General features: G+C 37.6%; 1 protein-coding gene across 4 annotated transcripts in view; it reads right to left on the bottom strand.

Moving 5' to 3' along the window:
• Positions 1-27,210, bottom strand: part of LOC101736508 (E3 ubiquitin-protein ligase goliath) — a 98,674-nt gene that overhangs the window by 36,435 nt on the left and 35,029 nt on the right. For all 4 annotated transcript variants that reach the window (XM_038015299.2, XM_062672019.1, XM_038015298.2 and 1 more), the window contains exon 2: positions 9,071-9,754. In XM_038015299.2, coding sequence (XP_037871227.1) covers positions 9,071-9,265 — 195 coding nt within the window. In that variant the 5' untranslated portion in view covers positions 9,266-9,754. The remainder of the gene's footprint in view (positions 1-9,070; positions 9,755-27,210) is intronic.

Genomic DNA, 27,210 nt, shown 5'->3' with positions numbered 1-27,210 from the left:
GGTGAGTCGTGAGCTCGTCCACCCAACCAAGTAATAAAAAAAAAGTTAAGACTCGAATATGTTCATGATGGAATTGTTAAAAGTTTCGTTTCTTTATATTCTTGTTTATTAAAACGGAATTCAAGTGTGCGACCGGGTTTTGTTATTATAGTGTTATCTAATAAAGTGCTTAAACATTATGCCGCACCAGTCATTGATAACATCAGAGGAGCAAGAGTATAAATTAATTGGTGACGATACTAATTTTAACTAATTTTAAATGCAAACGTGTCTTCAGCTTTAGAGTTAATTGAGTTCGAATTTTATTTTGTTATAGATAATTACTACAGCATGACAAATAATGGGCATTGTTTCCCTTAATAAAACCTGCTTTGATGGTTTAATCTTAATAAAAAAACGCGAATTAAAAAGTAGTAAAACTAGTTTTAATTTTATCTACTACTCGTGATAAAATAAGAAAATTCAGTAATGTTTCATGTCCGAATTTTCTCCAACGATTTTTTTTTATTGTTTAGGTGGTTGGACGAGTTCACAGCCCACCTGGTGTTCAGTGGTTATCGGAGCCCATAGGCATCTACAACGTAAATGCGCCACCCACCTTGAGATATAAGTTCTAAGGTCTCAATATAGTTACAACGGCTGCCCCACCCTTCAAACCGAAACGCATTACTGCTTCACGGTGGAAATAGGCAGGGTGGTGGTACCTAACCGTGGGGACTCACAAGAGACCACCAGTAAATATTATACGAATATTTTTTATCAAAAGCATTACGAACATTAAGCCGTCCGAAATTCGAAGCTGTCCTCAAGAAAAAAATAATATATTTTATTTTTATTTTTGGCAACACCAAAAGCGCCACTGAATAGATTAGCCGAAACAAAGAGTGCCTGCCGTGTTGAGTCATCTGTATGGAGGGCTTGTCTCGCTTCGTGATCGTAATGCCAAACAGTAGGCGTTTCCGCTTCCTTAAACGTGAGTTACGCAGTTTTTTTTTACCTATACATTTTTTGGATGGACGAGCGAAGGGCTATTATTATAAGGAGCCTAAAATTCACCCACCAAAATCATCTTCAAACCAATAAAAAATTGTTACTAATCTATTTCGATTCGTAATTATGTAGACTAGTGGTCCCCGGTTGTCGAAAATCGGCTATAATTAATTGAAATTTTATGTTTGTACAGTATTATGATTCTATTATCAAAGACTAAGATTATACTTCTATAAACACCGATTTCGCCATTACTACACTTTAGACAAATATTCATAAAGACAAACAATGTTTAATCTATTCTCAATTTGACCACAGACTATAAGCAATAAGAAAAGTCTGACAAAAAAACAAACAGAATGCATGCGCGTGTGTCAAATACATAGTGTTGTGTGTAATGTTTTTTTATTTATTGATTTGATATATTTTTTATGCATAATTTAAAGAAATATTAACATTCTGCACTCCTTCTCTATATTCTCTAGAAGTGTGGGAAATTTCTACTCCTCCGTCCGCGCAATTTTCGTAAAAAGGGGTACAAAGTTTTTGCTTCGCGTATTAAATATATAGATATGTATGAAAATTAGTATGGAGATCAGTGAAAAGCGAAAATTTCATTGAATTAGTAAACACTACAATTTTAATTGCCCTTGCAGGCAGACGAGCATACGGCCCACCTGATAGTGAGTGGTTACCGTCGCCCATGGACTTCAGCAATGCCAGGGGCAGAGCCAAGCCGCTGCCTACCGCTTAATACTCTCCACAAGCCTCGTTTGAAGAAGGACATGTCATAGCGCTCGGGAAACACCGTGGAGGGGAGCTCATTCCATAGCCGGATGGTACGTGGCAAAAAAGATCTCTGGAAACGCACTGTGGATGACCGCAGTGGCTCCAGGTAGTATGGACTATCAATCTTTCGTCGTTATATTGCTTCTGTGTTCTACTGGTGGTGCAAATTTGGTAAAGCCCTACGTCGACGTTGGGTTGGACTCGTTGCGAATGAAATTTACAATCGAAAATCAGACATAGTGTATTTCTTTACATATGCAATTCAATATAAAACAAATTACCGACTCGGCGGTGCAGACCATTGCGCCGAGAGTCGTGGGTTCGAATCCCAGATCGAGCAAACATTCGTGTGATAAACAGGTTTGTTTGCTCTTTACCTCAGTGTTTTTAATTCCTAATTTTGAGCCGTTTGACTCTGCCTGGCCTATTAAAAATAAATATTATAAAATAAATATAAATAAATATTATATAAAATAAATATAATATTATAATAAATATTATAAATAAATTAATTTGTGAAAATAAATATTTCCGTTAAAACAATATTTGCGTTGACCTTTAAAACCGCAACAAAATTAAACGAATTAAAATAATATGTACTTCGATTAGTTAAATTATATTGAATAATATGGCCAATATGGCCGCCGCATTGAAAGTCAATCGTATTTTCTGTTCAAGATTTCGGTTTAACTAGTTGACTATTTTTTTTAATCTTCTCACATTGATAACATTCCTATCTTCTCAATGGTATAAATGATAATTTAGACAGATCGGAACCCGACCAGAATAATCTTGAATTGAAAACGCTACTTAACGAATATTGAGGGCATGTTAGCGTATCCATCGTTATCATCACAGAGGCGAACACTCATAAAATGTCCAAATGATGTTCTTATTTGCCAACATACGACAAGTACTGTAAGAGTCACAAGATAAATGATGAGCATGCCCCCTATATACATTCGTAAAACCGGAATCATCGTCGTAAGTCAAACTTGGGGACCATCCACGTCAGCCCCTACTATGATTTATCCGAATGTGGTCTTCGATACCCCCTCCAAATTTTAGAATGCCGCTTTCGTAGGATAACCCTCGAAGCACCGTTGTCAGGCATGTGGATCTTCACTATGATCTAGGTCTTACATGTTTCAAGTATATTGAAGTCAGCGTCGGAACCTTGCTTCGGAACACCATAATTGCCACGATCGTGACCGCCGCTAACTACAACCTTGGGTCATACAGCAGCCAACCACCGCTGACCTCTGAACTGGACACTTCTAGAGCTAGCGCTTGTTTTTTGGTCAGGGGGAAATCGCCGAGCTTCCGCTCTCTACTGGGGATGGAGGGCGGGGCATGTCGTAGTCGAACTGACTAAAACCTTCTGTCGCTCAAAAACCCACGTCCGAACCTCGGATGCGACAGAACTCATGAAAAGGCAAAGGGGGGAAAGTGAAGTGTTTAGTACGGAGCACATCTCTCCCACCAACCTCCCCATCGGACGCCGGACCGGCGGTCGTTCGCGCCGCGACGGCGGTCCTCTGGGTCGGCAGGCTACCCGAAGCATGCCTAGCTGGCGCCGGTTAGAGTGGGTTATCCTACGGAATACCCCGCTGCTAACGCTAGCATCACTGTAGCGCTGGCCACCGTACCTATCACTGGACAACGTGACACTTAGCTAATAACATCAGCCCACTAAGTTTTTCGGCGGACCTTGGTGACTGTCTTTGAGTCATAAAGCGCTGGGGGGGTTTGTGTCAAATCTCATCCCTCCCGACTTAGCCCGTGCTCACTCATCCGACCTGGTGAAGCTAGAAAGGCTTCCGGGACAACAGCAATCCTTCCATCCGAGAAAATTACAGAGTTATTTGATAGCGCTTACGTGACTAAACACCACATATGAATTTCGTGTAGGTACATATGTGTCATAATACTATCAATTTCTTTATCTATACTTAAGAATAAATGACGGAAGACTTTTTCTAAATATTGCTTTGTTTTCGACGAGAATAGGTAGGTAGCACGAAGTAAACTTGTCCCCTTTTCAATTTGTTTTATTTTGATTCACTTTAACAGTTTATAAAACACTAATAAAAATATACTAAACTATAACATATTGTTTAATCATGACTAATATTACAAATTGAGTCGTAGTGGTATGTATACAAAGTGAGTTTGCTTATGAATTTTCATTTATAAACAACTAAAACATTTGTTAAAGCGTACTTTGTGGTCGAATACTTAGTGATCTTTCACTCGTCCAACAGGTTCATGAAGTATAGCTTGTTATTGAAATCTAATATAAACTTAAACCTCGCGTCTCAAGGTTGGATGGATATACTGACAATAGTTCAATACCAGATGAATCGTGAGCTCGCGTTTCTATACCGCTAATACAATACAAACGTAAGGCTAGAATGTCGTCTAAATTACACAGGTCTGGAAAACTCGCCAACTGACGTAACAATGCAGAATCGCAAAAAGTGACATTCTCTTGTTGGAGGTCAAGATTTAATTTAGGTCGCCGTGACAAGAGTAAGTACGTTCAGTAAGTTTTCGGTTGGCAACGGCTTGGCTCTGCCGCTAGTATTGCTGAAGTCCACGGGCGACGGTAACCACTCACCATCAGGTGAGACGTATGCTCGTCTGCCTACACGGGCAATAAAAAAAAACTGTAGAGGTCATATAACTGATACATAATTTTTTATAGCATATGATGATAGTAAACAATGATTATTTAATTTAATTGACTGGTTTTTTTTTCCTACCTAAGCTGATAGCCTTGAGAGGCTATTTCAGCGGAATCTTAACTAGTAGGTGAGCTCACGGGGCTCAAACCTGACGACGTTGCTAACACGAACCCTAGCAAGAGCCGTGCTTCGCAGAATCTACCACCGGATCGGAAACGCGACCCACTGAGAAGATCCGGCGAGAAACTCAGTGGGCTATGTCTGAGGGTTAATTTACTCGTCGAGCCCTTCGTCGCAAGCGACGGGTTCGACGAGAACGGTGACCGGTGCTTGAGGTACCTAAAACACCGTTAGTGGATCGGGAGGATCCGAAATGACGTGTTTGGGGCGACGTCGACTGCTTTCCATTCTTTCCGCAGGATCGGGAATGTAGTTACCGGCGGCCACGATGAGAGGGTTCTCGTGTCGTGCCGCTTTATCGAAGTGGAATTGAGTGTACTCTAAATACGTATCCCACAAAAAAAATCTTTTAACAATCCGTTTCCGCATAACCTTTGCCAAATAGCACGGTGCTCAGTACGCGTAACGAGCCTAAGAAGCTGTTCAAAGTTTTTGTCCTTCAGATATTAATATACATATAGACAATTATCCATAAGGGCACTCCATAGTGCAAGATTTCGTATCTTCACTAAATTATGTTAAGGACTATAATAATCGCAATCCTAGTTATTTTGACTAGGAAAAGAGAAACTCAAAGAAGATCAAAACGTAACATAGTAAAGTCACGAATTCGTAAAAATGAAAGCAGAGACCACTAAAGAACGCTCGAACAAATTCGAGAATTTAATTCGAAAATTCGTCAGTCTGTCCCTGTTTGTCGGGTGACGCTTGCTTAACGTATTTTTCACCGAGCGAACAAAAGAAAAAGCCATGATCGCATTGCCCTTTTTTACATAACATAAATCGTGTTTGTTACTATGAGTTTACAAATACATACGAAACTGAATTAATTACAAGTAGTTTTATTATCGGACGTAAACCGAGTATTGCGCAAGTACTGTTTCAACGAATTTCGTCCAAATTAGGTCAGTAACAACGAACTGTGTATATTGATTTTTATCCCTATTCAATAATACCTCGAGAATTATCAATAGCTCACTCTCGTATGATTTATTTTCAAATATTGAGTTTCAAATACAGTATTCTTTTAAAATATATTTAAATTATAAATTGTTATGAGACGCGTGTAGGAGATTAAAAGTGAGTACTGATTTTTTAATTGGCGTAAACGTCCACCTTTTTTTTTCTTTTTAGCCTTGAGAGGCTATATCAGCGTCGCCTTAACTAGTAGGTGAGCTCGCGGAGCTCAAACCTGACGACGTTGCTAACACGAGCCCTAGCAAGAGCCGTGCTTCGCAGAATCTACCACCGGATCGGAAACGCGACCCACTGAGAAGATCCGGCGAGAAACTCAGTGGGCTGTGTCTGGGAGTTAATTTACTCGTCGAGCCCTTCGTCGCAAGCGACGGGTTCGACGAGAACGGTGACCGGTGCTTGAAGTACCTAGAAGCACCGTTAGTGGATCGGGAGGATCCGAGATGACGTGTTTTGGGCGACGTCGACTGCTTTCCATACTGTCCGCAGGATCGGGAATGTAGTTACCGGCGGCCACGATGAGAGGGTTCTCGTGTCGTGGCAGATTGTGCGAAGCACGGCTCTTGCTAGGGCTAGTGTTTGCAAATTTTCTAAGGTTGAGCCCGTGAGCTCACCTACCCATCCGGGTGTAACTAGAATAGCTACCAGCGAATAGGTAGGGAAAAAAGGGCACTAGGGTAATGATTGCACACGGGCGCTATATAAGCAAGAGCCGCCTTTGCGCCGACCCAGGCGAATTAACAAAGCCCTACCAACAATCAGATTAATTACAACTGTAGCTAGTTAAAACATGTTGCACTATAAATAGCCGGTATTTTTATCGCGTACACCCACAGTAATAAAACAGTTTTCTCGTAAAAATTTATAGCCCAGGCCAATGTAGAAGTGAACGCCACAATCAATTGGTGTGAACTGGTACGAGCACGAGCGCAACGAGAGCCAATGCACTTGTTATGATACACATTCGTTTAAACCTATTTATGTGGTTCGTGTCACCGCAGTTACACGACTTGTGAAAACACAAACGAATCCCAATTAGATAGATACACTTGAGCCCAAAAACATGATTTTTTATTAATTTATCTAAAAAAGAAAAAAGTTAAAATCAAATATGGATTTATATTCCATCTATTCAAATTTCTCAGCCATTATGTTTTTCCCTATGATGTGTGCTTTTATATGAAAATGCATTTTAAGTCTACAAAGTAATTTGTAATTTATAAATAGCTTTACATACTGAATACTTTTGTGTTAAGTTTTCAATTTTATTTTAGGAAAGTAAGCTTATTCTTCGTATTTTAGACATTAGAATGAGTGAAAATTTCAAAGTTGATCACGTATATCGAATCACTAAAATATCGCGTCGAGCTCAGTACATAAACAAAATTGAACATTCTATGGGCCAATAAAGTAAGAACGCACTCAAATTCATTGGGTCTTGATCTTAGTCCAATCGCGCACATAAAACTTTCACATCAATAAGAATTTTGTAAATAATCCTTCAAATGGGTGACGATTACTTATACGATTTTATTTATAGTATCTTTAGTCATGGTCACATAAATAACGCAATTAATCAATAGAATACCAATAGGTGAGGTGTAGGTGACGGGGCGTCGCCGCGATGCCTCGTTTCACTCCTGGCGACTCAGATCAATGACCGTGATCCCTTACCATTGCTATAATCGCTACCAGTGATTTGTGAAAAAAATCATTAAAGTATAATTTGAACACACATACTTTTTTTTAATGAGGGATTACTGGTGGCCCGAAGGCCTTTCCAGTTTCACCAGGATAGGTGGGCGAGCAAAGGCTCAGCCAGGAGGAGTGGGATTTGCTAACAGTTGCCCGAGCGCCTCCAAAGGAGACCTAACAACTCAAGGTCAGCTGCTTCGTGAATGAATCTACTACCGGATCGGAATCGCGACCCACTGAGAAGATCCGGCGAGAAACTCAGCGGGCTGATGTTTAGGTTAGGTTGTACGTCGAACTCTTTGCCGAGTTCGACGAGTACGGCTACTGGGGACCCTAAGTCTGCTTCTAGTGTTAGAGCTTAAGGCGTCTAATGCAAGAGTTATTGGATCTGATTGATCCGTAAGGACGTGTTTAGGGCGTCGACGGTGACTGGTTCATGTGTAATCAGGACTCGGGGAGTAGTCAGCGGCGGCAACGATAAGGCGATTATCATGACGCATACCTTATCGAAGTACTGTTCCGACGCTGACTTCATATCTTTTCCGCTAACCTGCAAATGCGGGATTGTAGAGATTGGAGGGTGTCTATGCGTGTGCGGGCTCAGAATAAAAATAAAAATAACAATTTTGTTATTCCTTTGATGTGTCCCTCGTCGGACGGATTCCTTTTGTTTGTTTTAAGTTTATTTTTTAAAAAAGTCTTTTATTTATCGATTGAGGTACTACGAAGTCTGCCGGGTCAGCTAGTACGTAATAAAACAGATCTTTTAAACTTCGCTTCAGATGTTAAGGTACGTCCCTATCTATAATTTTCGACATTACCGAACCATTACCCTACCTTAACCAGACGACCTATTTAATCATAATGTGCAAATCGTAAAGTATTATTTATACAGTACATTCAAAAGAGGCGGATGAAGCCCTAAAAGATAATACGGAAGTAGCTCTTAACTTTAAAGATTATTTTAGATTTTGAACGATTAATATCCTTGAAATTAAGGTTAATAAACACATTCATAGACGAATATTTTATAGCTTTATAATAGTCTGAAACACCGATAAGAAAGTCGTGTTAATAAATTAAAAATATTATTAGCTATTGCATTTTTGTCGTTGTACGATGATAACGGAACAATAAATCAGTCACCATTCTTTTGTTATTTCCTTTTTCTTCTATTTAATGTATTTTATATTCTTGCCTAAATTTTAATGTAAAGTTTTGAATAATTCAACACTCTCTCAACTCATTAATTCCGTCACGGCAGTATTTATCGGCTTGTAATAAAATTGATCGCATTAGGGATTACGGTTTTAAATACATTATCGTCAGACATACGAATATAGTAGATATAAAATATTATAATATATATTTTTAAGAATTTATATTATGTGACGGATCGTATTGTTAATTCTAAATTATTTCGGAATTTATATACATATTTCACAATCACCAAGTTGAGTTGCGGCTTATTGAAAACTCGAATGAGACTCGTCGAGTTCATTGAAGGCAATTTACTCTTAAAATTTAATCTGCCGTGAAGCAGTAATGCGTTTCTGTTTGAAGGATGGGGCAGCCGTTGTAACTATACTGAGACCTTAGAACTTATATCTCATAGTGGGTGGCGCATTTACGTTGTAGATGTCTATGGGTTCCAGTAACCACTTAACACCAGGTGCGCACGAGTGGGCTGTGAGCTCGTCCACCCATCTAAGCAATATTTTTTTTTTTGTCATATTAGTATTTTCTAGACTCACCTCCGATATTTCCGAATACACAACTCCGTGCTCGTCAGTGTACGTTATGTTGATATTCGCTATCGTCTTGGACAAGCGCTCATCTGTCGGGCCGTAACGTACTGTCTCCAGTTCGCTCCCGGGCGTATGGCAATTCACCACCAGAACCATCCATCCCAGAGCCGCTAAACCAGACCACAATTCTTCCGCACGCATTTTCACAATTCACTCATACGATATTCGATATACAATAGATAACAAACACACGGAACGTGACGCAACACAGCTGTTAATTGTCTTTTAACATCTGTAGCGATTCGAGTGGCACACGTCGCGGCACAAACACGAACCTTAGATATGTAACGTTACACGATAAATCGACACGAGTTTATCGACAATCACTGCTATCGGTTAACGAAAACAGACTTATGGATTTACTAGGGCGATAACGATATCGCGCTATTTGGAGAAAGAAGTATGCGCACAACACTAGCTTCCTTTGAGGAACTCTCGTGCTAAGCAAACTCGAGAGAGGTCTTTGATGTTCCACTTTTAAACTCTTCGATATCTTGATTTACCCACGTAGCGGCGGTAACGAAGCTATCGTCAAGATATCTTCGCGAATTTATACTGCATTGTTATCACGATGTGCTTGTAGTCGACCGCGGCCCCATAACCGGCAAGGAACTTCACAGCATCGGGCACCTGGAACAATGGAATTGTGACGTCAGTTATGCTTAGTAATACCTCGGTCACGTACGCACCAGTCACTTTAGTTATATTCGCAAGTCCTATAATATTAAAGGGAGATAAGATTGTGCGAATCAACACAGCGTTAAGTAAACTTTATTTTCTGGGAAGCCGACAATTTATTTTTTTGTGTGAATCGTCTGGTAATTTCCTGCTTTTTTTATTATTAGTTCATTAAAAGATTGATTGACTGGCGAAGATTCTAGCTCTATGTCACCAGGTAAACACTCGAACAAGAGTTAATATTCTACTACTATCTCGCTTTTTTTATTAGATTACTTTTTGACGACAACGTCTTATAATTCGATGGAGCCGGCTGCACGCACGAAAAAACATGACTCATTGAGGCGTTCCATTTAAGGCTTGAAGTGCAAGCGAGAGCGCGCAACGAGCGACAAAGAGGCACAATCGGCCTCCGCGTTCGGCAGCGTTCGACATCTGTCTCTCTCCTACTTGAGTGAGCGATGCATCCGCGTGGACAGCTGCTATACAATAATACATTTACATGTTTTCGTCAAGTATGAAGTTCAGTGAAAAGTGAATGTGGTCTCAATTGTCCATACAAAATATCTATCAAACAAATAAAATTAAAATTTTCTTTTGAACAATGAAACCATTCCATCAGTATTTTCTTATGACGTTGTCACGTTCAACTATCGTCAGTAAACCGACTTTACAGACAACAGATTTTTTAATTAATTTTATTAATTAATAATTATAATATAATTAGTAATAAATAAATTAATTTTATTCATTTAAAATTTAACTAATAGATAAGACGCCCGGTGTGTTCGTGTAGAGTGATGCATAGAGTTTCAAAGTTCAAATCTATCAGATATTATTTTCGGTACGTGCACGCGTATCTTAAGTATGCTCATTAACGACTTCGATAATGAGAGAATAACGTTGTGTACCAAAAATAAGACCCGTAAAATCAATTTGCGCAATTTATACAATTAAGGCGTGTTGGGAGATCGCACGTGTAGTAAGTACTGTCTTGTCAATTCCTGTCGCGAAACCGAAATGCGTTTCGGCTTGAAGGGTTGTCCTAGGCGAAGTGTAAAATACACGAAACTTCGAACTCTTTTCTGAAGCGGCAATGACTTTATCATATCCTTGACGTAATCACTAGTTCAAGAGCTCGGCTGCCATCAAAGCCAATAAAGATAAATAAAAAGCAACATATTATCTTGCCTCACAAACATACTAAGCTTAAAATATTATAAGTACAATTTACATGTATATATAAGACGGTACATACAGATGTACATACAATACCCTGATCAACAAAAAAAAATTAAAAAGTACCAGTGTATTTTTTTGTAACACAACACCACCGGTCGCAGTGATAACATTATTATGATAATTTAGTCTGGTGGATATGTTTGTTTTGTTTACATGGTAGTTTTAATTCAAACTTAAGATACAGTTCGATAGCACGGTCAATGAACCGATTCGTTGTAAAAATTCGATGAATCATAATAATCAAGAGCGCTAAAATTATGTTGTAACTGTTTATTGTAATCGAGTTTACGACTTTTCTAGTCTCCTAATTTTTGGAGTGTTTTCGTTCAACTTTTATTTTATTACAGATATGCGTTTAGTAGCTAAAGCTCACATCACAGCGTTACTACCGCCAAACACCTTACCGTATTTTTAAATATCTTCTTTATATACTTTGCGTTTTGATTATCACCGCCCTTTGAATAATGAAAACCGATGTTTGTAGAAGACATTTTTTTATTGCTTAAATGGGTGGACGAACTCACAGTCCACCTAGTGTTAAGGGGTTACTGAAGCCCATAGACATCTACAATGCAAATGCCGCCACCCACTGTGATATGAGTTCTATGCTCTCAGTATAGTTACAATGGCTGCCCCACCCTTCAACCCGAAACGCATTACTGCTTCACGGTACCTGCGGACTCACAAGAGGTCCTACCACCAGTAATTACGATAACAGTAAAACAAGATTGTTATTTTTATTAAATTCCAAGCATTTTTATATTTATCTACCTTTTAAACCTTCTCTGGACTTCCACAAATAATTCACGACCAAAATTAGCCCAATCGGTCCAGCCGTTCTCGAGTTTTAGCGAGACTAACGAACAGCAATTCATTTTTATATATAAGAAGATAGAAGAAGATAGATTAATCACGATTAATCATAACGCTTGGTTCTCAAGTAGACGCAGAGTACTAAATATATAAATAAATAAAAGAAAATATCACGCATGAAGGTTTTAACGAGGATTTAATACTTTCGCGTGAGAGAGAGAGAGAGAGAGTATTCTTTATTGTACACCAAAAAACAAATAAACCGTGCGATACATTAAAAACAAAAAAGTACAATTGGCGGTCTTATCGCTAAAAGCGATCTCTTCCAGACAACCATCAGGTGGACAAGAATCATTTGGAAACGAACTACGCGCGGTGTACCATTCCAGTGAAATACATATACATATATGTACACATACATATACACATACATATCTCCGTAAATATACATACAATTAATACAAAGTATTATAATATAATAATAATAATAATAATGCGCGTGTAGAGAAATATGTAATTGATAACGTAATTCCGCACGAGGAAAGATGCGAATCGACCATTTCTGGTTATTACGGTTAGATCCTGACAATGTCACGTGCAGGTTTCCTTATTTGCACACACAACAAAAAAAAACGTCTCATTCGTAATTCTTCTATGATAATGTAACTATTGCTGTGTGCTTACGCTTTGCGGAGATAATGATTACGAAAAGTTAAAAAGTACGTATTTGCTCTTTGATAGAACTACATAGAGCGTATTGCGGTAAATCTTAAGGCTCTTTACAACCTTCGTAATTAAACCTTTTATTATGTATGCCTTATAATTCTGACTAATGAAACGACAATTAAGACGGCGACTTTATAGACCAGTACAACTACTACTATTACTGCGCTGGCGCTATGACTTAGACCCCCTTTGCTTGTCGAATGTAAAAAATTGAAAGAAAGATGTATTTTTTTTTTAAATGTTTACATAGATCAATTACAATAAGGGTCGATAAACTGTCATAGTTGAAGAGCCAGTCGTATCAAATCGACCTCACAATGCACTCAAAACAGGGCAATAAAATATTGCTGATGATAAAATCCGCGATAGTCAAAAATAACGTAAAACACACACAAACACAAACAAATGTTGTTACTATGTAACGTTAAAAGATAATTCTGTCTTAGCCTTAAGATACGAATAAAAAGTAGGTCGGTCAATAACTTATAGATAAAATTTTAAATGTAAACATATATACAAGCAAGTCGTAGAGCAGTACAACAGTAGTTTGTTTGTGGATCTTTTAGAAAGAAATGATTTAGTTTCTTCGAAAAGAATTCGTACCTAGTTTTAAAATAAACATAAAAAAGAACTTTTTTGTTTTGTTTTCTTGTTTACTTTTTTAGTTTTTCCATATTATTTTCAAAAACCAATACATACTTTATAAAGCACATGTAAGACGTTACGTTCTCATACTACGATACTGTTTCTTATATTACTCGTGCTATTATTTGTCTTACCGTTCCTCAATATTTGCTTGCTTAATTACATACTTCTGTTCGCATATATTGATAGATCGTATATCGGAAGAAGGTATATTTTCCTGTTAATTTCCTTATAACAGGAAGCCCTGCGTTTATTCGAAGAAATAAAACTTATTAATGATTTTTTTCATACTCAATCGTCGATGGCCTAAGGGGCTATTCCAACTAGAATTCACGGGCTCAACCTGGGAGGAGTTGCTAACACTGACCCTAGCAAGAGTGGTGCTGCCCTGAATCTATCACCGAATCGGAATCGGATTACCGATATTACCGTATTTAATCGTAAAATTAATCTTACCGAAGTCCATGAGGTTTATTATCATTGATTGTCAGTCGTTCCCATTTGATCATTATTATTTTATTACAGCACAATAGGGCTTATATTGGCAAGGTCCTTCCGCAAAGCAAGGTTGTAACCGTGACTGAGGGTGCCCTTCACACAGAACACGGGGTATTCGATTATAGTGTAGAAACACGCAGTTTTCATTATCGATACAAAAATTCGAGACTGTATATAATATCGAATATAAAAACACAAATTGAGTGAATCGGTGGCGATTTAGCCAGAGCCCCTGACTACTGAGTTTTTGGGTTACATTCCTGCATCGGGCAAACTTTCGTGTATGAACAATTTTGTTTTCTCTTTGTCTAGGTGTTTATTATCTATATTTTTTTACATCTAAGCGTATATAAGTATGTATATCTGTCCCTAGTTCCTGTAAAATTCCATAGCACAGGGAATCCTGGTTTGGAGATGACCGGATGACCGGGATCCGGATGACTTGTCTCTAATCCTTTATTTGTTACAGAATATTGGCACAATTCATTCCGGCAAACGTTCATTCCACGTTCAACATCACCCAAGCTATGATCTTCTCTAGCGTTTCTAGAAACTACTATTACCGGTATCCGGGCGAATTACATTTATTTTCATTGGTTAATTTTATTAATAAATTAAACGCCAAAGTTACACGGTTCGATCTATCACGAACGTAATCTTTCAACGGGAATCAATTTTTTTAATTTTTTTTATTGCTTAGATGGGTGGACGAGCTCACAGCCCACCTGGTGTTAAGGGGTTACCGGAGCCCATAGACATCCACAACGTAAATGCGCCACCCACCTTGAGATACAAGTTCTAAGGTCTCAAGTATAGTAACGACGGCTGCCCCACCCTTCAAACCGAAACGCATTACTGCTTCACGGCAGAAATAGGCAGGGTGGTGGTACCCACCCGCGGGGACTCACTAGAGGTCCTACCACCAGTAAAACACAGTTGAAACACAAATACGAGACACGAACACAGAGAAATATAAATGTTGAAAGTCTTAACAAATATATTAGGATTTGGAACAGGCATTGAATTAGGGTCGATCAAAAATAAAGAAAATCAAGGGAGTATAAAGCTTGTAGTAGAAGAAAAAAAAGACTCACTTTAATAATCAATTTTTTAAGGTAACAATTTAAAACTATGTATTTATTTAAATACCTAAAGTAGAATTACAGTTCATATTATTTAAGACCATGATATGAATGTTGAGGCCGAGAGACTCGTTTCTATACTTTTGAAGCTGATTTAATTGGAAATACGAGCAAGGCGGCGAATTTTCTATGTAGTTCTTCAAGTTTCAAACAAACATGACATCAACAATTTAAATGAATTTTTTTTTTTTTTTTAAATAACTTGCATATATCGATGAGGAACCTCAATACTTGTTATTGAGCGGGGAGATCACATCTGATTTTTAATCTATACTAATATTATAAAGCTGAAGAGTTTGTTTGTTTAAACGCGCTAATCTCAGAAAGTACTGGTCCGATTTGAAAAATTCTTTTAGTATTAGATAACCCATTTATTGAGGAAGGCTATAGGTTATATAACATCACGGTAATATCAATACAAGTGGAGCACCAATAAAGAATGTTTCAAAATAGGGGTTTAAATAGCTCCTTAACATTCTTCAAAAATATTTTCACTTTCTACGTAAATGAAGTGGGGATAAAATTTAGTATCATGCCATAGTAACTATTTCACGCGGTCGCGGAGTCGCGGGCAAAAGCTAGTTTACTAATAAAACTGAGCGAATTAACAGATCCCCCATAGTGGTGGCAGGGAGTCTTGTAAGACCGCACGAGTATGTACAAATACCCTTTGTATTTCCGCCCCAAAACATTAATGCTTTCTGGCCTGAAGGATGGACTATAAAACTGAGACTGAGACCTCATGTCTCAAGGAGGGCTTTTTTATTTATTGCTTAGATGGGTGGACGAGCTCACGGCCCACCTGATGTTAAATGGTTACAGGAGCCCATAGACATCTACAACGAAAATCCGCCACACACCTTGAGATATGAGTTCTAATGTATCCGTTTTTAAAGTACAACGGCTGCTCCTTTGAACCGAAACGCATTACTGCTTCACGGCAGAAATGGGCAGGGTGGTTGTCCCTACCCGTGCGGACTCACAACACGTCCTACCATTACCGGTAATTACGCAAATTATAATTTTGCGTGTTTGACGGTATTTACGCTGTTGATGTCAATGGCCTCCGATAAAATTACATCGGCTGGGCCGTGAGCTCGTTCGGCCCCATAGGCAATAAAAAAGTTCCGATTAATGAAAAAAAAACTGCTTTGATATCATTCCTTTATCGTACGTGAAAATATCTTAGATACTTCAAAAAGTTAAGTATAAAAAGCTTTACGCGCATAGTTATATATATGTTATGAAATTATTATGTAATTGTGTTAATTATTAATATTTCGACTGATTTTTAAAGAGGCCGTCTCAAAAATATTCAAGGTCTGCACGACATTGACATTAACAGTGTGTAACATTCACAAACAACGCAGCATTTTCTTGTTTATTTTATTTACTAAGCACTTTTTATTGAGGAAGCTTATTACGTAATTCGTGATATTATGTTTGCGTTTGAAAATGTCCAAAAACCGATGAAATAATATTACAAACTTTAAATTTGTCCGTAATAAATTAGAATTGAAGAATTGTAAATTTTAAATATTATTTTTGGATCGTTTAAATAATTTGGACGACATTTTTTTAAATTCCAATTACCATACGGTCCGCCTTATTCTGGATGGTCAACGTTTCTCAAGTATAACACAACAACGCAGCCAATTTTCAGATAAAGAATCACTATCATCAAATCTAATAAGTTTATTTACGTTTTAAATCGTACTACAACGGGAATGAAGCCGCGTTAACCACTTCAGCTAAATCAATTTTGGTCAGTAATGTACCGTTTTGTGTTCACAATACTGATGACAGCTCTAAATATCCACGTGGATAAAATAGAAATTAAAGTACTTATTGCCAATCGCGTTAGTTTCAAACACCACAAAACGTGAAAACTTTTATAATTATATTGATATCTTAATTAATCGTAAAACCTGTAATAATTATTCAAGAAAGTTTGTGGATATGTTTATTTGGATTCATCCTAATGATGTTGGGCTTTTTTTTTTATTGCTTAGATGGGTGGACGAGCTCACAGCCCACCTGGTGTTAAGTGGTTACTGGAGCCCATGGACATCTACAACGTAAATGCGCCACCCACCTTGAGATATAAGTTCTAAGATCTCAGTATAGTTACAACGGCTGCCCCACCCTTCAAACCGAAACGCATTACTGCTTCACGGCAGAAATAGGCAGGGCGGTGGTACCTACCCGCGCGGACTCACAAGAGGTCCTACCACCAGTAAAAATATATTATTGCGACACTCTAGTACTACTATGAAACAGTGGCGCCTTCCTCTTTTAAAGGCCATACAATCTCTATTGAGATACACCCTTACTAAAAAAAAAAAGATAGACCGTTTATTCGTCTCCTGTTATAGATCAACAAATATTTTGAAACGTTATTTTGCGTTGTTACGTTACTGGTGACAAGGTATTTGGCTCGGGTACCGCTAATCAATTCTAGTATGAACGATAAGTTTAATGTTTTTTAGAACCGGCCTCCTGTCCGACGTCAACCCTCCTTGGATAATATCTCCATAAATGCATAGCAACGTACCATAGCGAGAGTCTTTAAATGTTTTTTCTTCTGCTATTTCTTTTACTTCATCCGTTTTTGGTTCTATAATCTTTATTTTATTATTTTTTACACTAAAATTTCCATTTTAAAATACCAAAAGTCTAAAATAGCATTATTCAATAAGACAACGGGCGAACACTAGTATGTATACATTTTATCGATATCGATAAACAGCGGTCGACCACCATGACTAAACATGGGGGGAGTTAAATCAAAACATCGCGTGACTGGCCCACCTGGCTTGAACTTCGCCATTTGCACGAAGGCTGTGAACTTGGGATTTAATGGTGGTGCACGACATTGGACTTTAAGGTCATGGACTCAGGGCAAAAGCGCCGTTATTTATTTTCACATTAATGTCGAGGTTACAGCCTTTCTTTTGATATTATGATTGATTGCGGCTGCTATAAGAAAAGTGGTTTATGACATTTGGTATTTCTTGTGAAGAATTTCATTTGGCAATGTGCATAAGTTAATTAATTACCGGATATTTATATTCACGTATTATTCAGGTTAGTCGTCAAAGAACCGACCTCAGCCTCACCTAGCTTCTATTAAGTTCTTCTTATTTTTTCTATATAATTAAGAGTTCGTATTTTTCTATAGCACAGATGGGTGAGACTCACGGCCCACAAACCAACTAGAAATATGAATTCAAAGTCTCAATTGTTTTATATAATGGCTGTCTCATCTTTAGAGCCTCAACCTCAATCTTATCTCTGAAGACAACAAATGTCACTGAGCTATCTACTCAGGTTTAAAAACTACTATAGGAATTAATAATAGTAATAATAGTAATAGTAAACTACTATAGGAATTAATAAATATTACTTTATTGTCACATATTAATTTTTTACAACTAACTTAATATAATTTTCTAGAATTTACTACAAAGCTGTAACAGATAATAGACATAAAAACTTTGATAATATGGTAACTGATGAAATTGGTGTTATAATGTAACGAGTCGTTTTAGACTAGATTCGACTAGACTAGAACGGATTCTAAAGGTAAAATAGGATATTTATATATTCAAAGATATATCAGTCTATACACAATAACTTGTTCTAAACCAGCCTTTCCCAAAGTGGGTGATAACGCCCCCTTGTGGGCGCTGGAGGACCCAAGCGTAGGTATGTAAGAGACCCAGAAAGAAATGGGGGCGTTTTCTAAAGGCCGGGGAGGCGATTTGTAATTTCATCTAGGAGGACTCTTAGACGCCGACTGAGTTCTCGCTATAGTGGTTCTTAAGTAGGTGAAAAAATGGGGGCGTTAAAAAATAATAATCTCAAAGTGGGTAGTAGACAAAATAAGTTTGGGAGCCGTTGTTCTAAACCAAATAAAATCAATTTTCCCATAGTATCTTCCATTAGTCAGACGGAACGCCAGGCGGCTTCCTGTCCTCTGCCAGTTTTTACTGTTGCCAATCACGAGACGAAATGGAGCGGCTCTTTAGTTAATTGAACACTTTTTGTTTGAACATTTTTACAATACAATTTGTTCGATTCCGTGTTCAAAAAAAAACCTCCAGGTTTTTGTCTGACGTTATGCAATACGATTTATGTTTTTCTATTCGTTAAAACTGAGTCGACAGTTTTTTGGAATTGATTTTAATGGTAATAACTAGCGACTTTCTCAGATTTCGCAGCAATATTAAGCGGGGTTTTATCTTATTCTTGCATTTTAAACATTATCCTTCTTAGCTTCTGATGGAAGCCATATCAAACTAGTTCAGTTGTTTAGTATTTAAAAGTTATAGCACTAAATACTATTACTATAATCTTATCTTATCTTATACGTTTAAACGAGCAATTCTTGTATATTAATATATAATAATATATAATCTGAATCTCGGAAACGACTCCAACGATTTTCATAAAATTTAGTATACAGGGGATTTCGGGGGCGATAAATCGATCTAGCTACGATTTTTTTTTTTTTTTTTCAGAAAATGTTGTTTTATGCGTGTTTTCAATAATCAACTCTTCCCGACATCTATTGGCGAATAATAATACTATTTTTCTTAATTGATGGCAAATAACCGACACAACAAGATGGCGTTATCAAAATAAAAAACAGAGCAAAGCTCGGTCATCATCTAGTGTAATATAATTCTCTGAGTAGTAATAAGTTTTTTATTTAAATTTTCACGCATCAGCATTTCCGAATTATAATAGGTTATTGTAAATTTTGCATAATAATATAAAATTATAAGGAGATAAAAACAGCTAGCCTTTTTTATTGATTAGACAGGTGAACGAGCTCACAGCCTACCTATTGTTAAGTAGTTAACGGAGCCCATGGACATCAACAAAGTTAATATCGCCACCCACCTTGAGATATGAGTTCTAAGGTCTGAGTATAGTTACAAAGACTGCCCCACCCTTCAAACCGAAACGCATTACTGCTTCACGGTAGTAATAGACAGGGTGGTAGTACCTACCCGTGCGGACACAAGAGGTACTACAGCCACCAGTATGTTTTAATTCTAGTTCTATAGTAAAATAGCTCAACCGTCGTTCACCCCAAAAAAGTTTATTTCACCACAATAAGCTTTTATACATTATTTCTTAATATCAGAGTAAGAGTTTTAAACGGTAGGCAGCGGCTTGGCTCTGCCCTTGGCATTGCTAAAGTCCATGGGCGACGGTAACCATCAGGTGGGCCGTATGCTCGTTTGCCTACAATACAATAAAAAAAAAAAATTAGGTAAGTAGTAAATAATAAATGCCTACTGTCGTTTATTAATGACTAATGCTTCGTCTATGACTAATCACGCTCTCTTGAAATTACAAAGAATGACTGCTTCATTTTGTTTACCATTTTATGACCATCCTGTCCTCATTATGAGAACAATTTGAAATTGTTTTGATGACCTAATTAGTTGAAGAGGGAAACTTAATGAACACAAATCGGACAAACATTGTATTCATTCGAGTTATGAGATGAATATTTTCTCGTTTTTTTTTTATTGCTTAGATGGGTTGACGAGCTCACAGCCCACCTGGTGTTAAGTGGTTACTGGAGCCCATAGACATCTAAAACGTAAATGCGCCACCCACTAAACAAAATAAAAATAAATAAAAATAAATAATAATAAAAACGAAGTCGTCGTGGCCTAAAGTTCGAAGCCCGCCAAGGGAAGGTATTTGTATGATAAATATAAATGTCTTTTCCAGGGTTATGGATGTATCTTAAATATATGTATGTGTATAATAAAAATCTTACATTTATTTCCGTTATCTGGTACCTGTAACACAAGTTCTTTACGAACTTATCACGGGACCAGTTAACGTGGTGTGATTGTTAGTAAATATTTATTATTTATTTATTATTAATTGAAACATGAATACAATTCTTGAACAATTCAAGCTAAATAAACAACTGATGTTAATACCCTGAAAAATATCCTGCACAACATAAATATGCTAAAAATTTTAGTATTTTTGTTACAAAACTCGCCAAAAGCGTCGACCTTGTCGATGTCGCGTTGTTAAACTGCGGTCAGGGTTCGAATACCTGCTAGGTCACAATTCTTTAGACTATTGGCGATCGAGCATAAACAGTTTAAGCACAACAACACAAAATCTTTTTTATTAAGGCTACTTTTACTGTTAGTCAGGGGGTTTTATTTATTTTTTAAGTTATTTTATGACCTGGTAACTAAGACCTTTAGGTCAAGTCTTATTTTAATTTCAATGAAAACTTTTTTATATGAAAAATTATATTATGAAATGAAATGAGATGAGATGATATGGGATGAAATATAATCTCAGTAAAATTGTGGTCATTTACTGAGACTTTTTCAGAGGACTTTTTGGAGGATCCCAAGAAGTTACGTTCAGCGGATTTGTTTAATTTTCCCACATTTATGCACTTTCACAGATACTAAACAGTTAATAAGCCACCTTACTTACTATGTAGTAGCACACCTAATCAGCACAACACGAAAAGCACTACTAAAAAAAACCGAATACCTTATTCATAATAAACATTTTTCAAATTAATCTCTTTGTTTCATTGTCATAAGTAATAAATCGCCATACGGCACTAAAGTTCATTATCACAGTCCCTGTACAATCGCTCGATGCAGCCGTAAAATGAATCAGCGATGATAAAGGTGTGTTAATTCTAGAAGACGACAGGCAGACGACATTGAAATCGGATACAAAGGCCCGCGAACGTACGTGACCCCATATGATATCTTTTGTTTCACTATTAAAATAATGTATGAAACTTTTTTTTTGTTGTTTGTACAAGCTCATGGATAAACGAGTTGTTTGCGATATACACTTTTAGTGGAACACGTTTGCTGAATATATATTAAATGATTTACTTAATTTAACTGATTTCCAATTAAAAGAGGAATTTGCATATTTTTTATGTATGTACATAGATATGGGCGCGAACCGCCATTTTTGACAACAATTAACATGATTTATAGTTTAGATTATTCTATGTTATTATTTGTTTGTTATAATGGTAGGACCTCTTGTGAGTCCGCGCGGGTAAGTACCACCACCCTGCCTATTTCTGCCGTGAAGCAGTAATGCGTTTCGGTTTGAAGGGTGGGGCAGCCGTTATAACTATACTGAGACCCTTAGAACTTATATCTCAAGGTGGGTGGCGCATTTACGTTGTAGATGTCTATGGGCTCCAGTAACCACTTAACACCAGGTGGGCTGTGAGCTCGTCCACCCATCTAAGCAATAAAAATAAAATAAAAAAATAGTAACATGAAACTGCTATTCTATCATATTTAATATTTAGTAGACAATGTTTTGATGTGATAATGTTCAGAAGATGTTTAATGTTTAACATATTGTTTGAAAACACAAATGACTGTTAAAATACAGAAATATTAATAAGCATAAATATTCAAAATAAATTATGTTATAATTAACATGAATATAATTGTTTATGCAAATCTTGTTGTTGGCACCATCTATTCTCAGACTGGATAATAATATTGTTTGTTTACATTATTTATACGTAATTTATGTGAAATAAATCACGTCAGAATCATGTAAAATTTACTAAAATATTTATTTGGAATATTAAGCAACATTTCAAAAATTGTTGCGTAGTAATTCAATTTATTTGTATAAAAGAAGTTGTATTTGCTAGAACCATCACAAATATCGTTATAAATAAATAATAAATAAATATTTGATAACAATCACGCCACGTTAACTGGTCCCGTGCTAAGTTCGTAAAGAACTTGTGTTACAGGTACCAGATAAGGGAAATAAATGTAAGATTTTTATTATACACGTACATATATTTAATTTTAATATTTAATATACATCCATAACCGTGGAAAAAACATTTATATTTATCATACAAATATCTTCCCTTGGCGGGATCCGAACCCGCGACCCCCTTGTGTAGTGACCATGTCACTTACCACCACACCAGACAGCCGTTATGTAAGGTTTATTGTAAAATAATTAAATTAAATTTAACATGTTATGGTTAAGCCAATTTTCGGATTGCCAAATAGCAACACTGTTGGTGGGAGCAATGTCAGTAGTGGGGGGACGTGACATAATAAAAAAGGCGGTAGTCTGAAAAAACGGGACCGAAAGCAGTGTATTCGGTAGTGAGCCAATGTCTAAAGATTGCACAAGTGGAGTTACAAATAAAGCAATACAGAATTAAGTAAACTACTGCAAGCTGTGTATTCTTTCCTGACTGTTGGAAGCGGAGTTCTACAGTTAGTTGTGTATTTTCGTTGTAATAGACCTTACTTGTGAAGAACCCTGGCGTATTGCCGGCATATTACTACGACTGCACTGACGCTATGACCCCGAAGTGCCATCTGACCCTCCGCGCCTTAATCTCCCCCAGAATATTTGGCTCACCAAAAACCCTCTCCAGATCTTTGTTTTTCCGGACGCGTCATGTCTCTGAACTGGTCCTAGTAACTTTTTAGTACCTTTTGCTCGGTAACGACAAGTTTTGTGTCTTCTTTCCGTGCAATCGTCCATTCTTCGCGTCCATACAGTATGACTATAGTTTTGTATATATTAATCTTGGTTCGTCTGCTTAGTACCTAACTTCGAAGAGAGAACCAGATGTACACTACGCCGACATACACTATGTAATATGTAGTTATAATAACAAAACAGTGCATTAATTACTTTACTCTCTCTTCTTCAATCCCTGTCCAGTCAATGCCGAGTGTAGGTCTCTTCATATGCACTCTGATCTTTTCGGTCTCTTGCCTTTCGCATCCAGTCTTTACCACCTATTTTGACCATGTCGTCTGTCCCTCATTGGTTGTCTGTATCAACCTACCCTTCAAACCGAAACGCATTACTGCTTCACGGTAGAAATAGGCAGGATGGTGATATCTACCCGTGCGGACTCAAGATGTCCTACCAACAGTGCCCCACCGATTATCAGTGCGAGGGCATATGTGGCATACCTACTTTAGACAATAAATAACGACAATTTTAAACGTGCACTGTCATACAGATATGACAGTGCAAGTAGCCAGAGCTAATAGTAGTATTTTCATGTTTATTTTATTGTTCAATTATATTATACGAATGAGTAGTCCACCAGCAGAATCAGGTCGTCGTTTCTGAATTACGAGCTAACCATAGTAGCTCGTAGATTATTTTGGCTCCGAATGACGTCACGTGTTATGACTAAGTTAATGTTGAGCATGCGCCACAACTTCGATACCATATTAACTGTCCGGTTCCGTATTATTCCGTGTATGTTAAAAACTTGATTTTTAGCTCGCTAGTTTGGCAACAGTGTAATATATTCTTAATGAGACAAGAAAAATATGGCACGAATGGATACGAATCGCAGTTTATTTCAATATACTCGTTTTTAAAATGACAAGTGACTGTGGTACGTGGACCTTATAGAATTAGCTAACGCCTCGGGATTGCTAAACTATTTCGGTGCTCATAGACACACACATAATGGTTCTGGACGCCCAGACCCAGATAGATTAAAATTCTCCAATATAGCAACGAGCGGGTCCCTACTGCCACTAAGTCCGCATACATCTTGAGAGTTTTAAGGATATGTCACATTTCGTGTATATTTTTAGGGCTGTATAGAAAAACTGGTACCTACCTGCTACAGAACTAGAAACTCGGAACAATTCTAACTTGAACCGAGTATGTAATTTTTAGGTTACGAGTCCTTCGTCAGCTATTCAAACACAAAATAGCCCCGTTTTTGTAGGCATTCGCTCAATGAAATCTTCCAACAAAGGCTCTATAACGTAATATCACAATTTCAGTAAAACAAAACAGTCGCTAGCACTTCAACTGCCCAGTCTACTGGGTATTGTATTACAGACAATGAACCAGTGTCTAGAAAGTAGAATTGCGAACGTAGTTTTTGTATTGAAACAATAGAATATCTCGTGGCACGGACTTGAATGTCGTGAAACAGTAATTTTATTGTTGTATACTCGTGTGCATTGCTGTACTAAAAAAGTACTACTCAGACCAAAACGTTAACAAAACATCGTGATCTTCTGTCATTTATGCATAATAATAGTAATTATTGTTTTTTTTTTTTTTATGTGACCAATCTGTGTCTGGCCTAAAGGATAAGACACCCGGTGTATTAGTACCACGCGGTGCAATTGTGCCCGTGTTCGAATCTCGCAGAGAGCTAACAATTTTTCTAAAGAAACATGTACGTACTTAAAAATTTTTCGATTTAAATGAACGATTGTCTTCCATGGTGAAAGAATAATGTTTTCGTAATTATTGGTGGTAGAACGTCTTGATTCCGAGCATGCACATAGATATCACCACCCTACCTGTTTCAGTCCTGAAGAAGTAATGCGTTTCGGTTTAAGGGTGAGGCAGCCATTTTGTACTGAAAAACTGAGACTTTAGAACAGCTCATGTTTTAAGGCGGGTGGCTGCATTTACGCTGTTGATGTTTATTGACCACGGTAACCACTTCTACAGGGCATTGGTAGAGATGAACTCCGCGATGTACCACACGGATCTGACTGAACTATCTCTCAAAGTGTCCTCTGAAACGAAGTATGACGAAAATCATCAGCATCTATGAGCAATTTGGTGGTGCCTCTGAAATTGACGATATTGGTCATCACTAACCATGGTGGGACGTATTTTCGCCTGCCTTCGAAGACAATTAAAAAATTTTATTTTCTATTTTTCCTTCGATTATAATTATTATTTTTTTAGCATATTTTACCTAAGTCTCACGCGGTGACATTCAACTCGGTGCAGGGTTGGCTCAATATTGAATGCCGTGTTTAAAGTGGGTCATAATTTATCTCTGTCATAATATACATAATACCTGGAAAGTGTCTGGCAAAAGGAAGAGAGGCCGTCCCAGAACAACTTGGTGTCGCTCAGTAGAGCAGGAACTGAGTGTCTTGGGCATGACGTGGGAGGAGGTAGAAAGGACTGCCTAAGACCGATGCAAATGGAAGAAGAATTTGATTCAAGCCTTACACCCCAGAAGATGGCAATAAAAAATAAAGAAGAAGAAGAGATATATACATAACTAGCTGTACCCGTCCGCTTCGCTGGGCATTTAAAATTAACATTATTATTTCTCATCCCCACAAAGATTCTCATCCCCACAAAGATTCTCATCATTAACGCCCCCGCAACTGGCGTAGGGAGTCCAACACTCATATAAATACTAGCCTATCCATTAAGTACATGTATGTTCTACATGGATACCAAGTTTCAAGTCAATCGGATGCACGGTTCAGTAGTTATAACAGAACATCCGTAAAAACCACTGTAGATGTACATATTAGTATAGATTTATCACTGTTGGTTTCTATCTACGTAAACAGGGAGTGCATTTTATGTTTATTGGTGTCGTGTAGTGTATCTGAATGGATTGATCATAATTTCCTTCCAGATCACCACGGAATACCGCATTTTAATTACATAGTATATTTAACTGCATTACTAGCGGAATATAATTAAAACTTTTACTACAGTTCCTAACTTCGTTAGATAAATAAGACAAAGGCGAGTTATTATTTATTGTCTTTTCTTATTTGCTTAAGACATGAGAAACGTGATTCTATTTGTTATCTGTATTTGTTATTCCGATAAGCGTTATACTGCATAAAAATTGGATAGAAAGGTTTCGCTGCTATCATACGGAAGTAGAGCGTATGGTACAAATTTTTACCCATGGACATGGCCCACGAGTTTCTGGCCAGATTTTCTTAGTGGGGCGAGATTCCGATCTGGTGGCAGATTCTACGAAGCACTGCTCTTGCTAGGGCTAGTGTTAGCGAATTTCTTCAGGTTGAGCCAGTGAGCTCAAAAAAGCTATGATTTTTCCCCCATTAAAATAGTATTTCTAGATGAGCCAACCACCGATTCGGCTCCTATGTCGATCAAAGGGAGGCACATCGAGCAGGTGGGAAGCTTCTGTTACCTGGGGAGCATTGTGGACGATAGGGGAGGCACCGAGGCAGACATTGCGGCTCGTATAAATAAAGCCAGAGCCGCGTTTAGTCAACTTAGGCCAGTGTGGAGTTCCTCAACCTTAACAAGACGAACAAAGGTGAGGATCTTCAACTCAAATGTAAAGTCTGTATTGCTGTACGGGAGCGAAACTTGGTTTGTTCGCAAGGACTTGATCAAAAAACTTCAAGTGTTTGTGAATAAGTGCCTGCGTCAGATTTTGAAAATCTTTTGGCCTGAGAAGATCACTAACAAAGAGCTGTGGAGGATCACTAGGCAGACACCAATGGAGAAGGAGATCCTTACGCGGAAGTGGCA

This window comes from Bombyx mori, chromosome 14 (genome assembly GCF_030269925.1).
Source record: "Bombyx mori chromosome 14, ASM3026992v2".
NCBI lineage: Eukaryota > Metazoa > Arthropoda > Insecta > Lepidoptera > Bombycidae > Bombyx > Bombyx mori.
Note: the sequence above shows the minus strand (reverse complement) of the source record. Positions and strands in the feature narration are given on the sequence as shown.